The sequence below is a fragment of the Pogona vitticeps genome, chromosome 2, assembly GCF_051106095.1.
Source record: "Pogona vitticeps strain Pit_001003342236 chromosome 2, PviZW2.1, whole genome shotgun sequence".
Taxonomy (NCBI): Eukaryota; Metazoa; Chordata; class Lepidosauria; order Squamata; family Agamidae; genus Pogona; species Pogona vitticeps.
In genome coordinates, this window is record NC_135784.1 from 76,308,836 (window position 1) to 76,325,174 (window position 16,339).

A 16,339-nucleotide genomic window follows, 5' to 3' on the forward strand; every position below is an offset into this window, starting at 1 on the left:
TGTGAAGTGCTTCAACCATCGCTCCAGGGCAGTCATGGGTTAGACCCTCATGACCATCTGGAACCCGAGTCTCCTGTACCTCTCTCCTCCCATTCCACTCCTCCAGCGCACTATTATCAAACTTCTGCAGGAGAACTCCAGTGCCATCCTGATCCCCTCATGGTGGCCCCACCAACCATGGATCCCAGCCCTCCAATCCATGGCTCTTGATTTCCTCCACCTTTCACAGCTCCCACACCTGCTGACTCTCAGCCAGGGCAAGACTTTCCACCCAGACCTCCACACTCAACATCTCACTGCCTGGAGGATATTCCAACAGTAGCACAGGTTTTGGGCTACACCCATAAACCTTCTACAAAATCTGTATATTTCCAAATGGAACTTATTGTGTAAATTTAGTTCTTAGTAGTTTAGCTTAGGGACCTTTTGAGAATTCCTTCTTTTCTCTCTCACTCTTTTGCTTTTGATATGGGGGCACAGTGGAATATCAGTGGTGACGTGGAGGGGGGATATGTTGCTGGAGGGAACGTTGGCCATTTCAGGAGATTCCAAGTTCAGCACTTGGTCCGAATCCTGGCTCTAAAGTTTCCTTCTCTGTATAGGTGCAAAGTAACCAACTCTATACATTGCCTTCCATTCTGCCCCTCCTGTTGCTGAATCTAAATAAATCCTAGTCTGAAATAAATCCCAACTGATCACTGACTTGATTGTGGATGAATGGGCTGACCTGGCATGTATAACAGAGACCTGGGTGGGTGGTGAGGGAGGGATCTCTCTCAGATCTGCCCCCCCCCCCCGGCTATTCAATCCATCATCAGACCGGAAGGCTGGAGTGTGTGTGTTGCCATTGTATTCAAAAATTCCATCAAGGTTAGCAGAATTTCCACTCTGACCTACCCTGGTCTTGAGTGCCTCCATCTGGCTGTGGACCATGGTGACAGATTAGGGGTGATGTTGGTGTAGCGCTCACCCCGCAACGCAGTGCTGTCGAGGCCGTCGCTGTCTCTGTGGCACTGTTGCGATCCCCAAGGCTGGTGCTCCTGGGAGACTTCAACATTCATGCAGTGGCATTGTCTACAGGTTTGGCCTTGGATCTCATGGAATCCATGACATCCACGGATCTGTCCCAACAAGTGAGTGGTCCCACATACATGAGGGATCATACACTTTACCTTGTATTTTTGGCTGTGGGTTTCTAGATGAGCTGGTTGCCATTTTTAGCTGTATGTTTTATATTATCTTGTAAGCCGCCCGGAGTAGTGGCATGCTCGCTAAATAAGCGGGATATAATTCTAAATAAATAAACATCTTCTCAAAATTTGCATCATCACATAACTTGTCTGTCATTCCAACGACACTCAACACTGTTCTTGACTTCCTTCTTCACCTTTTCCAGCATGGCCTTTCACACTCCACTTTGAGGATTTATATTGCAGCAATAGTCGCTCATCAGCCTCAACATTCTGAATTGGTGGCATTGTTCAGGCATCCCACACTCAAACGATTTCTGTGTAACCTAAGAAACATTTGCTCTCCATGCAGACCACCTTCTTCTCAGTGGTCACTCCAACTGGTGCTTACTCACTTGATGTGACTGCCATTTAAACCACCGGTGACTACACCAGAAAGACTCTTAAACTTGAAGACTGCCTTTCTTGTTGCTCTCACCTCGGCCCGCAAGGCCAGTGAGCTTTCTGCTTTTCGTGTTGACCCACCCTTTCTACAGTTCCATTCTGAGAAGTCACACTTTACCCTGACCTCACAATCCTTCCAAAGGTGGTATCTGATTTCCACTTACGACATCCTGTCATTTTACCTACATTTGTCCCTTCACCTACTACAGACCTGGAGCGATCTTTACATTCCTTGGATGTCAGACGTGTTTTGGCGTTTTATGTCTCCCATTCTGCTTCCTTTCAGAAATTCAAGAAGCTCTTTATTGGTAGCCATGGACATTCTAGAGGTTCTTCAGCTATCTCTCAAACGATTTCCAAATGGATTGTATCCACAATTCATCTGGCATATGACCTTGTCCATAAACCATTACCATGCTCAGTTTGGGCACACTCTTCAAGAGCCTTAGCAGCAGCCACTACATTCCTAAGGGGAGTTGACTTGACTGATGTTTGCAAAGAGTCCACTTGGACTACACCCTCCACCGTTGCTGCCCATTATTGGCTAGATGTCTGGTCCAAGGCTGATGCTTCATTTGGTCACTCTATCCTTGCCTCTGTTTTGTCGTGATGTCACACCTCCTGGTAAGTCAGCTTGCTAGTCACCCAATTGTGTGCATTCACAGAGACCACAAAGAAAAAAGAGAGGTTGCTTACCTGTATCTCTGGCTCTTTGAGTGGTCATCTGTGAATTCACACTTCCCACTCATCCTCCCCTCTGTCCGTCATGTATGCCTATTGCATGCTGGGCAGCAGCGAACTGTTCTACGGAATTGAGGCACTCTGTGCCATGAGTGGGGCATGCACAACGGGAGGGAGGTCCTAACAGACACATATAAAAGCTCTAGAAGTTTCTGAGAGTTTCTGTGCAGGTGCACTAATACCCAATTCTGCGAATTCACAAATGACCACTCGAAGAACCAGAGTTACAGGTAAGTAACCTGTATTTTTATTTGCCACTAAGAATTAGAGTCTGCTTGATGTATACAAGTTCTTTTATTTTTAATATGCGTACTGGCTGTTTGAGAAGGCTGTGGCTCTTATTTATGTACACAGCTGTAGGTTCCAAAACACTGACAGGTAGCAGTTTGAAAAGATTTAATGGCGAGTACTCAGTTTGTGGTGATGTAGTACACTTTTGTTGAAGTTCTGTTGTCTGGCAAAAGAAATGACAGAATATAAAAGGAAGGGCAGTTATTACTAAAAGTTTGTTAAATTCTATGTAGAGTATGTTGGTTAATTGTATAGATTATGATGGGTTGACTAGAACAAGTTGGTTTCATGGCACCTTTGCGAGGTGCAACATTCAGCTTATACAGTGGAAATAAACAATGTAAAACTTGTGCTAACATCATAAAACTATGTTAAAGGAGCAAAGCTAAAACTGGACAGTAAAGAACTGAAAATATTAAAAAGTTTCTTAAAAACGGTGCCTCACTTAGCGATTGCTTCATTTAACGATGTATTTGCTTAGCGATGGGTTTTTTAAAGGAATTTTTCGCATCGTTTAATGATGTTCTCTATGGGCGATTTTCACTTAACAATGTCTGTTTTCGCTCATTTAAAAGTGTCTTAACATGTTTGAAACCTGTTTTAAATGCTTGGAATCGTTAGAGCACCTTGTAAAACATTTGCAAACTTAATTTGACTTTGTTCTGAGTCTTCATTAATTTTTGGTGAATTTTTCCCCCATTGGAATGCATTGAACGGACAGAGACCTATTTATCAAGGTTGCTTTGCAGCTGGTATCTCTGCCTGAACAGGTGAAAGGTGCTCTTGTGTTTGTAATGACAAAGACAGTTCTTTTAGCACTCTCAAGCTACAAATCTGAAATTTTGATGTATAACCTCTTTCAGAACAGTTTAACAGCCATTTATCTGAGCAGATGAACTATTCAGTGGGAGTACCACTGACTGGTTTGCATTTTAGTGTATGAAACTGATTAGACACTTCTGCTATCCCGCTTTCTGGAAACTGTCATTCAAATGTGAATGGAACCACTGTAACACTGCAGTGCTCATACTCAACTCAGACCATCTTTCCAGAAGCATACTATGGTCAACAACATTACAATCTGCTGTGCCCTTTTGTTTCCCAGAAAAGGTAATGCCATATGGCAATTTCAGTTCAAATTTATTTAAAACTGGCTGAGATATTAATGTTAATATCTAGCAAAAATCCATGCACAATTAGTTGTGTCTGTTTGCAGGTTCAACACTTAGAGGAGCATTTCTCTGAAAACAATTGATTGGAGTAGGTGCTGGGCACCAGTTTTTATTGTCTCTACAAGATATACTTTCGAAGTGTTCAAAGCAAGTTAAATGCTGTACCATTTAACAGTCTGTTAAAAATATGTCTGTAGTAAAACTGCAATGTTGCTGTAGCAGATCCATGTTTGAGCCTGTTGATGGTAAAGAACAGTGTTTCCGTGAAGGTTTTCTATGACTCAGAGACCAGGGCTTGTAATAACTGCACCAGCTCTTAGCTACAAGAAAAGTACTGTTGCATCCAAAGAGTGAAAGTACCGTATTTTTCGCACCATAAGACGAACTTTTTTCCCACAAAACGGGGGGGTGGAAAGTCTGTGTGTCTTATGGAGCGAAGAAAACAGATTATATTTTTCTGTTTTCTTCTCCTAAAAAATTGGTCCATCTTATGGAAAGGTGCATCTTATGGAGCGAAAAATACGGTAGTTGATTCACAGAAATATCTTTTGGGTTCTTCCTGAGATTATAGATTTTTACTTAATGTTTCTTGGCAAATTATGTATCACAGTTTAAAGTGAAGGAATTACGAAGATTGTTGTGGGTTTTCGGGCTCTTTGGCCATTTTCTGAAGGTTGTTCCTCCTAACGTTTCTCCAGTCTCTGTGTCCTTTGAAGATGCTGGCCACAGAGACTTGCAAAACGTTAGGAAGAACAGCCTTCAGAACACAGCCAAAGAGCCCCACAACAACCATTAGATCCTGGCCGTGAAGCCTTGGTGAATACAATTACGAAGACATTAAAACAGTGGTCAGGGAACAGGGGTAAATTACCCCAAATGGGATAAAAATGAAAATCCTGGGGGTAATGAGGACGCGACCCTAACCCCCTTCCTTCTTCTTCCTCCTCCACCTCTTCTGCCCAAAGGGGGGTCCCCGGAGACCTGATCACCCCCCTTTCCACCCCCTTCTCCAGCCCAGCTGCAACCAAATCATGGCAGATGGTGGCTGGCGACAGGCCCCGGCTGGCGGTGTACAGCAGCTGAGGTGGCAGTGGGGCCAGCCATGGCGGAGGGCAAGGGGGGGTGAGTGGCTGGAGCGCCCCAGCCAGGAGGAGACTCTCCTTCCAGTGCCTGGAGAGGTAGATTGCAGCGGAGGGGGAAGGGTGCAGCCGTGATAGCTGCATGGGCCAGGTTCAGCTTTCTGGCACTGGGCCGCCACCCCACGCCCTGTCCCCAAAGGAGCCCGTCGGGCGGCAGCAGTGCTCACCCAGCTGCGTGGCTTCATTCGGCGGCACCTCAACGCTGGCCGGTCGGGCCTGGAGGATCGTCTTGCTCTCCATGCGGCAGCTATCGCGGTGCTTCGATGGCGAGGCCTGTGGCCGCTCCAACAAGCAGCCGCCAGAGCCGGTGCCCCCAGAGGGCAAGCCACCTGCTGGTCTTTGACAGCTGCCCAGGAGCCGCCCCTGCGGGGCCAAGGGCTGAGCATGGCCCCTGCCAGGCAGCAAAGGAGGAGGAGGAGGCCCAGGTGGCAAGGCTTCGGCGGCGGCACTCAACTGGCTGCATGTAACCGAGATCCTTCCTTTCAAATCAAGGGGGTAATGTCGGTGTATATAAATTTTTAGGGGGCAAAAGGTAAAAAAAGTTCCCTGACCCCTGCATTAAAAGAATCCATCGAAGCATATTTAACTTAGACCATAATCAAAAACTTGGAACAAACTACTGTTAAAAAGGATTTCATATGTCCTATTCATATCTCTGAAAGTACATAACCTTTGGGATTTGCTAACACTAATCTATAAGTCTAGTTTTGTGAGTTTGTTTTATTTTTCATAATGTAAATTATTTATGGTTATTGTAGGTTTTTTGGACTGTTTGGCCGTCTTCTGGAGGTTTTTCTTCCTAACATTTCACCAGTCTCTGTGGCCAGCATCTTCAGGGGACACAGAACTCTGTCTGTGTTCTGGTGTAGTATGTGGGATAGTTGAGTATTTTTATCTGTGGGACCAGCTTTTTGTCCTTTTCAGGAGATTGAGTGATTATGGTGATCCGAGTATTTTTTGTTCTGGGTGTATTGTTGCGATAAGGGGGGAGATGATCTGTCACTGTGATTGATGGGTGTTGTTAATTAGTCTTTTGTGTGCAGTGATCATTAGTCCTTGTGGCTGGATAGAGTGATTATCCACAAAAAGTTTACAACATGCCATGTACATGGTGTGAAATATTTTATTTTCCACCTGATCTGGCTTTGTTATTGTCTTGGAGATTTTTCTTCCCAGGCTTGCAGTGCTAATTTCTTGTTTCGATGTCATGCATCCTTATATTTATTTTAAAGACTCTTTGCAGTTTTTTTGGACCACTAGTCATATTTGGAAAAGATGCAGTATTAGAGAACTGGAATAGTCTCAATTGTGCTATTTTTTTCCCTCTAGGAAAAAAGTAATTTCCTTTCCAACTCCCATAGTTTATTTTTTAGTATCTTTCCAGTTGGCAGCTTATTTTCTGTTTGTTGGCAGGTCTCAGCTTCATTTTACTACTTTGAAGAATTTTGGTACAGTGTATGCAAACAACATTTGTATGTGTGCCTGCCAGTTGATTAATATCAATCTTGGAAACTGGCACAGAGGTTTTTTTTAATCCAAATACACATGGTGAAAATTGTCTCAATAATTTTCTGTTTAATTATTGTGTAGGCAACACTGCACTATAGGTAGAATCCAAAACATCATTTGCATTGTTGATTCATGGGATTTTCTGAATTACCCTTTCCTCTTATATTCACTAAAAAAGCAATTCTCAAAAACTGGAAAACTACAAAATCTTCCTTAAGATTTGGGCATGTGTGTGGTTACTGAGGCCAGAGGAAAAAGATCACAGAAGCTCTTCTCATGCATGTGCTGATATACACTGCTGTGCACAAATAACACTTTTAAAAATTCTGGGTTCGTTTTTTCAATTAACAAGTGTTTATTTGTTGAAACTTCTTCGTGGATTGCTGTCTTGTTGTGGCAAAGGGGCTTGAGTAATTCAGCGAAGCTATGGGCTATGCCATACAGGGACACCCAAGACGGACAGGTCATAGTGGAGGGTTCTGACTAAATGCAACCCACCTGGAGCAGGAACTGGCAAGCCACTCCAGTATCTTTGCCAAGAAAACACCATGAGCAGAAACAAAAGGCTAAAACACCCATTTTGAAAATGACCACTTGGAATTTATCAGTAGAATAGCTTGTCAAGGCTAGAAATGCTGACCTCTCAATGGCCTCAGAAGCTCAAGGTGAGCCTCCTTTCTCTGACAGACCTGCGGAAGAGGTGCACAGATCTATCCTGAAAGGCATAGAACTCTCAAAGGAATGTCAAAGGAAAGCTGTCTACAAAGGCTGCTTTTTCCACAGATCTGACCTTCTCTATGAAGAAGCAGAAGCTTCTTAAGAGGAGCAAGAAGGGCTTGTTCAAATCCTCTTAAAGATAAAGAAATGGAAATGACAATAAGGCACTTGATTTCACTCCACCTGTCTTTTAACTTTCCAGCTGACGTTCCTAATAAGCAATCTCCTTAGTATTACATAGTTTGCACATGTTGTGAGGATGGAAGTAAGAAATCAGGAGAGAGATCTTGGTGGAAAAGGATATTTTGGAGTTCAAAGAGGAAGATGAAAGAGCTTCCACTAAATACAGGTTGACTCCACTTTACAACAATTTCGATTCTGTAAATGTCCTGCTCTAGACTATATTGGTTACTATACTGGTGATCAGCTTGCGCATTGATTAAAATAATGCAGGTCATTGTGTGTTTATCTGCAAGTGGCCAAATATATAACTTTGGACTTACATCTCTCCTTAGTCCTACTCAGTATGGCTAGTAGAAGCGGATTGTATATGTTGTAGTTCAAAACATATGGAGAGACAATGTCCCCCCATAGTTGCTCTATAGGTTAGGTTATATGATCAAGGTAAGGTCACTCAGCCCTGCCTGGCCATCTCTGTGGGAATGGACCCTTAATGAAATTGCATCAGCCACTTTCTCGAGGTATGGTCCTTCAGATGCATCGAACTGGTTTAACATCTAAAGGATATCATGCTAGGAAAAGGTTTTGGTAGAGGATATGATATAGAAAAGCAGGAGAGGGGGCATTCTACTGAAATCTGTCTTCATAGGTGGAGGAATAGAAACTAATGATAGATCTGACATCTCAGTGAAATTTAACTCATTCATCAAAATTCAAAATCCATAGGAGTAATAGTAGAAATTGGTACAGAAATGGAAATTTGTATTCTCTGTCCCTTTCTGAACTATTTACAACAGGGAAGTATTTAAAATTTAAATTTTTGTCAACATTTTTCCTTATCAGATTTCCCAAAGTAATGGTTCAGGTTTTCTACACATCATCAGTCTATGCAAAGATTAAAATATTTTCAGATAGTAGTATTAGTGTTGTTAACCTGCACATATTAGTTTTTAAAGGGTGGCCTTAGAAATAACTGATAGATGTAAATGTGATTCAACAATTTTCTCTTAATATACTTCCATTTATACAGTTAGGTCCAGAAATAATTGGACATTGACATATAATTCTGGCTCTGTACGCCAGCCACCACAATGGATTTGAAATGAAACAATCAAGAGGCAGATGAAAGTGCAAGCTTTCATCTTTAATTCAACCAAGGGGATGAACAAAAATAAATGAAATGTTTAGCAATTGCAACCATTTTCACACATAGTCCCCTTATTTCAGGTACTCAGATGTATTGGACAAATTAACATAATCATAAATAAAATGTTCATTTTAAATACTTTGTCAAGAATGCAGTACTTTGTAGGCAATGACTGCTTGAAGTCTGGGTCACATGGACATCACCAAACATTTGGTTTCCTACATTGTGATGTTTTCCCAGAGCTTTCCTGCAGCTGTCTTTAGTTGTTGTTTGTTTGTGGGTCTTCCTGCCTTACGTTTTTTCTTCTGCAACTGAAATGCATGTTTGATTGGGTTGAAATCAGGTATTTGACTCGGCCACTGCAGAATGTTCCACTTCTTTGATTTAAAAAATTCCTGGGTTGCTTTTGCAGTATGTCATTGTCCATCTGTTAATTGAAGAGCTATTCAATCAACTTTGCTGAATTTGACTGAATTGGAGCAGACAATATATCTCTATACAGTTCCAAATTCATCTGTTTGCTTCTGTCTTATGTGATATCCTCAATAAACACTAGTGACCCAGTGCCATTGAAAGCCATGCATGTCCATACCGTCACACCATGTTTTACAGATGATGTGGTATGCTTCGGATCATGAGTGATTCCAAACCCTCTCTTCTTCCCATCATTCTGTACAGTACAGGTGGATCTTAGTTTCATGTGTCCAAAGAATGCTGTTCCAGAACTGAGCTGGCTTTTAAATATATTTTTGGCAAAGTCCAATCTGGTCTTTCTATTTTTGAGACATGAATAGTTTGCACTTTTTGATGAACCTTCTGTATTTGCTCTCATGAAGTCTTCTCTTTATGGTAAACTTGGATGGTGATATGTCTATCTTCTGAAAAGTGTTCTTCACTTGGCTGCATGTTATGAAGGGGTTTTTCTTTACCATGGAAAAAATCCTAAGACCATCCACCACTGTTGTGTTCCATGGACGTCCAGGCTTTTTGTGTTGCAGAGCTTCTTTTTTCTTCAGAATGTACCAAATTGTTGATTTGACCACTCCTAATATTTCTGCCCCCTTCATGGATTGCTGCCTTGTCGTGGCGAAGGGGCTTGAGTAACTCAGAGAAGCTATGGGCTATGCCGTGCAGGGACACCCAAGACGGACAGGACATAGTGGAGAGTTCCGACTAAATGCAATCCACCTGGAGTAGGAAATGGCAATGCCACTCCAGTATCTTTGCCAAGAACGCCCCATGATCAGAAACAAAAGGCTAAATGATATGACGCTGGAAGATGGGACCCTCAAGTCGAAAGGCGTCCAACATGCTACTGAGGAAGAGCAGAGGACAAGTACAAGTAGCTCCAGAGCTAATGAAGTGGTTGTGCCAAAGCCGAAAGGACGCTCAGCTGTGGACATGCCTGGAAGTGAAAGGAAAGTCCAATGCTGCAAAGAAAAATACTGCATAGGAACCTGGAATGTAAGATCTGTGAACCTTGGGAAGCTGGAGGTGGTCAAACAGGAAATGGCAAGAATAAACATCGACATCCTGGGCATCAGGAATGGGCGAATTCAGCTCAGATGATTATCCTATCTACTGTTGTGGGCAAGGATCCCATAGAAGGAATGGAGTAGCCTTCATAGTCAACAAAATAGCGGGAAAAGCTGTAAAGGGATACAATCTCAAAAATGATAGAATGATGTCAGTACGAATCCAAGGCAGACCTTTCAACATCACAATAATCCAAGTTTATGCACCAACCACCATTGCTGAGGAGACTGAAATTGAACAATTTTATGAAGATTTACAACACCTTCTAGAACTGACACCAAAGAAAGATGTTCTTCTCATTCTAGGGGACTGGAATGCTAAAGTAGGGAGCCAAGAGGTAAAAGGAACAACAGGGAAGTTTGGCCTTGGAGTTCAGAACGAAGCAGGGCAAAGGCTAATAGAGTTTTGTCAAGAGAACAAGCTGGTCATCACAAACACTCTTTTCCAACAACACAAGAGGCGACTCTATACATGGAAATCACCATGTATAGGAAAAACCACTGGGCTACTCAGGTATAATCTAAACCAAATCCCTTATGAATACACAGTGGAAGTAAAGAACAGATTTAAGGAACTCGATTTGGTGGACAGAGTGCCTGAAGAACTTTGGATAGAGGCTCGTAACATTGTACAGGGGGCAGCAACAAAAACCATCCCAAAGAAAAGGAAATGCAAGAAAGCAAAGTCGCTGTCCAACGATGCCTTAGAAATAACAGAGAGGAGAAGGGAAACAAAATGCAAGGGAGATAGGGAAAGCTACAGAAAATTGAATGCAGACTTCCAAAAAATAGCAAGGAGAGACAAGAGGGCCTTCTTAAATGAACAATGCAAGGAAATAGAGGAAAATAACAGAAAAGGAAAAACCAGAGATCTGTTCAGGAAAATTGGAGATATTAGAGGAACATTTTGTGCAAAGATGAATATGATAAAAGACAAAAATGGGAGGGACCTAACAGAAGCCGAAGACATCAAAAAGAGGTGGCAAGAATACACAGAGGAATTATATCAGAAAGATTTGGATATCCCGGACAACCCAGACAATATAGTAGTTGCTGACTGACAGGCTTAAGACAAACCTGAGGGAATTGTTGAATACAATTCTGCAAGTATTGACAGGATCAGAGCTATGAAAATATGTATAGCTAGAATTAATACAGCTGAGTTGATTGTGACAGCTGAAAGAAGAATCTCAGGATTGGACAATCCTGAGATAAAGCTACCAGAGCTAGCACACACACTCTGTTGGTGGTGTGGGATGGTTGATGTTGTGTCGTATTGCTGTCATCGAAGTGCTGTGTTGGAGAGATCCTGGGAGAAGCCTGTCTCGTGCTACATATTGGGAGAATATGGCTTCAGGACTGCTCATCTGGTAAATGAACTCTGGACTAATTTACAAGGACTTTGACTGTGATTTGCATATTGAATCCTGTTGAACTGCTGTGCATGACCTCGGACTGGAAAATTAAGACTAAAGCTGTATATGTGTGTATAACTCCTGTAAATAATACAAGTAATTCTTCTATCAACACTACAAGTTGTTTGGCGTCTTCATCTTAGGGAAATTTTTTCTACTGCTAGCGCCACCTGGTGTATCCTGGTAATACTGCACCTCTGTCACTGACCTTGAGCCAGACAACGTGGAGAGTGAAGTCAAGTGGGCCTTAGAAAGCCTGGCTAACAACAAGGCCAGTGGAGGTGATGACATTCCAGTTGAACTATTTAAAATCTTAAAATATGATGCTGTTAAGGTGTTACATTCAATATGCCAGCAAGTTTGGAAAACTCAACAGTGGCCAGAGGATTGGAAAAGATCAGCCTACATCCCAATCCCAAAGAAAGGCAGTGCCAAAGAATGCTCTAACTACCATACAATTGCACTCATTTCACATGCTACAAGGTAGGCTTCAGCAGTATGTGGACCGAGAAATCCCAGAAGTACAAGCTGGATTTCGAAGGGGCAGAGGAACTAGAGACCAAATTGCTAACGTGCTGGATTATGGAAAAAGCCAGAGAGTTCCAGAAAAATATCTACATCTGCTTCATTGACTATGCAAAAGCCTTTGTGTGGACCACAGCAAACTATGGCAAGTCCTTAAAGAAATGGGAGTGCCTGACCACCTTGTCAAAAGACGTCTGCTTCTTGGGAGGAAAGCAATGACAAACCTTGACAGCATCTTAAAAGCAGAGACATCACCTTGCCAACAAAAGTCCAAATAGTCAAAGCTATGGTTTTTCCTGTCGTGATGTATGACCGCCGAAGAATTGATGCCTTTGAATTGTGGTGCTGGAGGAGGCTCTTGAGAGTCCCCTGGACTGCAAGGAGAACAAACCTATCAATTCTAAAGGAAATCAACCCTGAGTGCTCACTGGAAGGACAGATCCTGAAGCTGAGGCTCCAGTACTTTGGCCATCTCATGAGAAGAGAAGACTCCTTGGAAAAGACCTTGATGTTGGGAAAGTGTGACGGCAAGAGGAGAAGGGGACGACAGAGGATGAGATGGCTGGACAGTGTCTGTGAAGCAACCAACATGAAATTGACACAACTACGGGAGGCAGTGGAGGATAGGAGGGCCTGGCGTGCTCTGGTTCATGGGGTCACGAAGAGTCGGACACGACTAAACAATGACGAATATTTCTGCTATCTCTGATAGATTTCTTTCTTTCTTTCTTTCTTTCTTTCTTTCTTTCTTTCTTTCTTTCTTTCTTTCTTTCTTTCTTTCTTTCTTTCTTTCTTTCTTTCTTCTTTGCCTAAGAATTGCCTATTTCTCTTGCATTGAGAGCTCCTTTGAACGCATGTTGTCGGTTCACAGCAACAGCTTTCAAATGGAAATACCACATCTGGAATTAACTCCAGACATTTTACCTGTTTAATTGATAATGAAATAGCGAATGAATAGCCCTCACCTGTCCATAAAACAGCTTTTGAGTTAATTGTCCAATTACTTTTGGCCCCTTTGTAAAAGAGGGTGCTGTAATTTCTAAACCTGTCCTCTAATTTGGATCTGAATACCCTGAGAGACTGGAATTCATATTCATTATTTAACTGTAACTTGAATTTATTTTGGTAAACAGCTGAAATAACAAAACTTGTGTCAGTGTGCAATTATTTCCAGACCTAACTAATCATTGCGGAGAAATGGGGAATATTGGGATAAAGGAAATAAATAGTCTATTTCAACTTTTTATTCACTGAGAGCTTAACTCGGATAAATAACCAAACTTAGTAAATTATGGTCAAGCCTATATTTGGGGTGGTAGATCAGAAGACAAGCTGCCTTGGTGACTACCACCATAACTAATAATCAGCAAAGTATACTGATTGAAAGATGGTGGGATAAGTTGGGTTTTTCTCTGCTTAGTGCCGCAAACAAACACAGTTGAATTATCTAGATTTAAGCACATGGATCCTAGTAGGTAATCAGCATTGAATGTGGTCATGGAATAATGGAGTCCATAAAGGCCATCGGGTCCAAACTGCTGCTCAATGCTGGAATTAAATCAAAGCAAAGTATATCTGACAGATGGTTGTCTTTCTTTTGGTTTTGAGCTGGAAGAAATTATCCAAGCCTGTTTTAGAAGAAGTTGTTGGCACTTATGGTAAATGATGTTCTATTCTTATTCTTGAACTACAGTGTCTTTGTTTCTGGGTTATCTTGGATTAATTTGTTACATTTTCAAAGTAATACAGGTTCCTTGTTTACAGCCTAATTTTGTGCATTTAATTTCATTATTCAACTTTGTATGTAGCTCAATGAATATTCCCTCCTGCATTCTCCCAGTAATTTCCTTGTTTGGCTCTGTGATCTAGCTGTACCGTTTCCTTGTTCTTTCTGTGGTTCAGTTACAAAGAACATGATATTGTAAATAACCTAGGTTACTTTCTAGACTATATACATGGTAACGTTTGCATGATGTGAAGATTGTTACCTATAGAATGTATTTTTGTAGGCTTATGTGAACTGACATTTCAGTACTTCTTCTAAACTAGTAGAAAATAGCATTAAAACAATCTGCCTTCTTCCCAAGGGCTTTTGTGCTTGCAAAGCAACCTCTGTGCTTTGCTTTCACTTTCATACTAATCCTGCCTATAGCCATAATAAAGATCATGTGTCACCACCACTTTAAGCAATACCACAGATTGTTTGCAGTCTTTTTTTATTTTGACCTTTCAGTTACTTTCCTCACAAGCTACCTCAAATTGTTCTTTTTTCTGTTGTTTCTGATTATATATTCCCTCCCATACCTGAAAAATGTCAATGAGATCAGCATGTTCAGCAGTGTTTGTTTTCACTGAATTTATGTTTACTGGATAGCAGATTATTTGAATAGACAGCTTTAGCATAAGGAGTGAAGAAAGGGCAGAATAGAATGTTCTGGATTTTGGACTAGAACTTGCATAATTCCTGGCCAAAGCATCTGAAGGATGCCTGGTTGTCTGTTCTCAATCTTTGCAGATACTGTAAGTACTGGCAACAACCTTAGTATTGAAAGCCCATGCCATTTCATGAACTAAGACTGTTAGCAGTTTCCTTTGGAAGAGCAGACAACATTTCATAAGGCAGAACATTCTGTGGCTACAGGCAGACTCAGCTGAGCATGGAATGCATTTAGTTGGTACAGCTTTGGTAATCTCCTGACTCTCTTTTAATTCTCTTTCAGTGAAACGCTTCAGAGAGCCAAAGCATGAAAGACGGCCTTGGAGGATATGGTAAGAGTTTAAGTACTGTTTCTAGGTTGCCTTGCTTTTTCCTTGAATATAGTACAGAAGAGGGTTAGTAGTTGCAGCATACGTGCTGTGCATCAGTTTTTGTTTTTCAGAATGTGGGCTTACAGAGGAAGAGGTGTCTTCCAATATTAACTTTTGACTCCTTTTTAAAGAATGAGCTTTCAGATCCTTTTTTCAAGAAATGGTGATTGCTGTTGATTCAGACTCCCTTATCTGACAAATCTAGAGCAGATGGTGCAGGGACAGAATTATATTTTTAGATTTAAATGATGGTTAGTTAGAAAAGAAACATTACCTTTCTGTTAATGCAAGTAATATAATAGTGGTGTGGATTCCTTTCTTTGTCGTGTCATTAATTTGTTAGAAGTTATGTAGTAAATTCCCTGTCCTTAAGAGATTTGCCTTATTTGCAAAATCCCATTAAAAGCTTTGCTGGCTTCGCTGTAATGCACTCTCACTACTGAATTCAGATTGGCCTGTCTCTGCTGCTGGCTTAGATTGTAACAAAACATGGTCACTAGAACTCGGTTGCTCAAGAGTGGGGTGCTTCACCATTATTCTTCTAAGGCTTTCAGTATGTCCTGTGATGTCCCTTTCATGCCCAAATCAGGTCACCTGAACCATCTTCAGGGTTTGGAAGCTCATGTTTTATTGATTAATTGGAAGTAATGTTTAATGCTTATCCTGGAAGAGGACGCAGACCTGGCCTGCATAACCGAAACATGGATAGGCGGAGAGGGGGGTCCTCCCCTAGCACTCATCTGTCCGCCCGGTTATGCCGTCCAACACCAGGGTAGACTGGAAGGTCAGGGGGGGGAGTTGCCATTGTCTATAAATCCATCTTGGAGGTTACTAGGCGCTCCTCGGTGGTAAAGCCGGGTCTGGAGGCCCTCCACGTGTCGATTGGGGCCAGGTATGGTATTGGGATCTTGCTGGGTTACCGTGCTCCCCGCGACCCAGCCATTTCCCTACCGGAGCTGGTGGACTTTGTCTCCGCGGCACTGTTGGGTTCCCCGAAGCTGCTGGTTTTGGGGGACTTCAACGTCCATGCGGGGGCAGAGATTTCCGGACCAGCTCTTGAGTTCTTGGAGACCATGGCCTTCTTGAACATGTCCCAACATGTCACCGGCTCCACCCACGTGGGCGGCCACACACTCGACCTGGGTTTTTCCTCCGGTGGGAGTGGGGGTGGTCCGATGGTGACTGACCTTGAGTCGGTCGCCCTGTCATGGTCGGATCATCACCTAATAAAATGTAACCTCAACATGGCCCTCCCCCCTCGCAGGGAGCAGGGACCTATTGTTATGGTCCGCCCTCGAAGGCTACTGGATCCGATTGGATTCCAGGATGCCATGAGAGGTGCTATGGCTGACCTGGCTGGCGCTCCTGTCGAGGCTCTGGCTGACAGCTGGTTCGCCGCTGCGGTCAGGGCTGTAGACATGATCGCACCTAAACGCCCTCTCCGACGCAGAGCCCGCCCGGCACCCTGGTTTAACCAGGACCTCCGGGCGCTGAAGCGGGTCAGGAGACGGCTAGAGCGCAAATGG

The 16,339-nt window shown here is 42.6% G+C and overlaps 1 protein-coding gene across 1 annotated transcript in view; it reads left to right on the forward strand.

Moving 5' to 3' along the window:
- The window catches only part of LOC110080623 (store-operated calcium entry regulator STIMATE), a 70,019-nt gene that overhangs the window by 15,746 nt on the left and 37,934 nt on the right, over window positions 1–16,339 (forward strand). Inside the window, exon 2 of the mRNA XM_072989755.2 lies at window positions 14,726–14,774. Within this exon, the coding sequence (XP_072845856.2) occupies window positions 14,726–14,774 (49 nt within the window). The remainder of the gene's footprint in view (window positions 1–14,725; window positions 14,775–16,339) is intronic.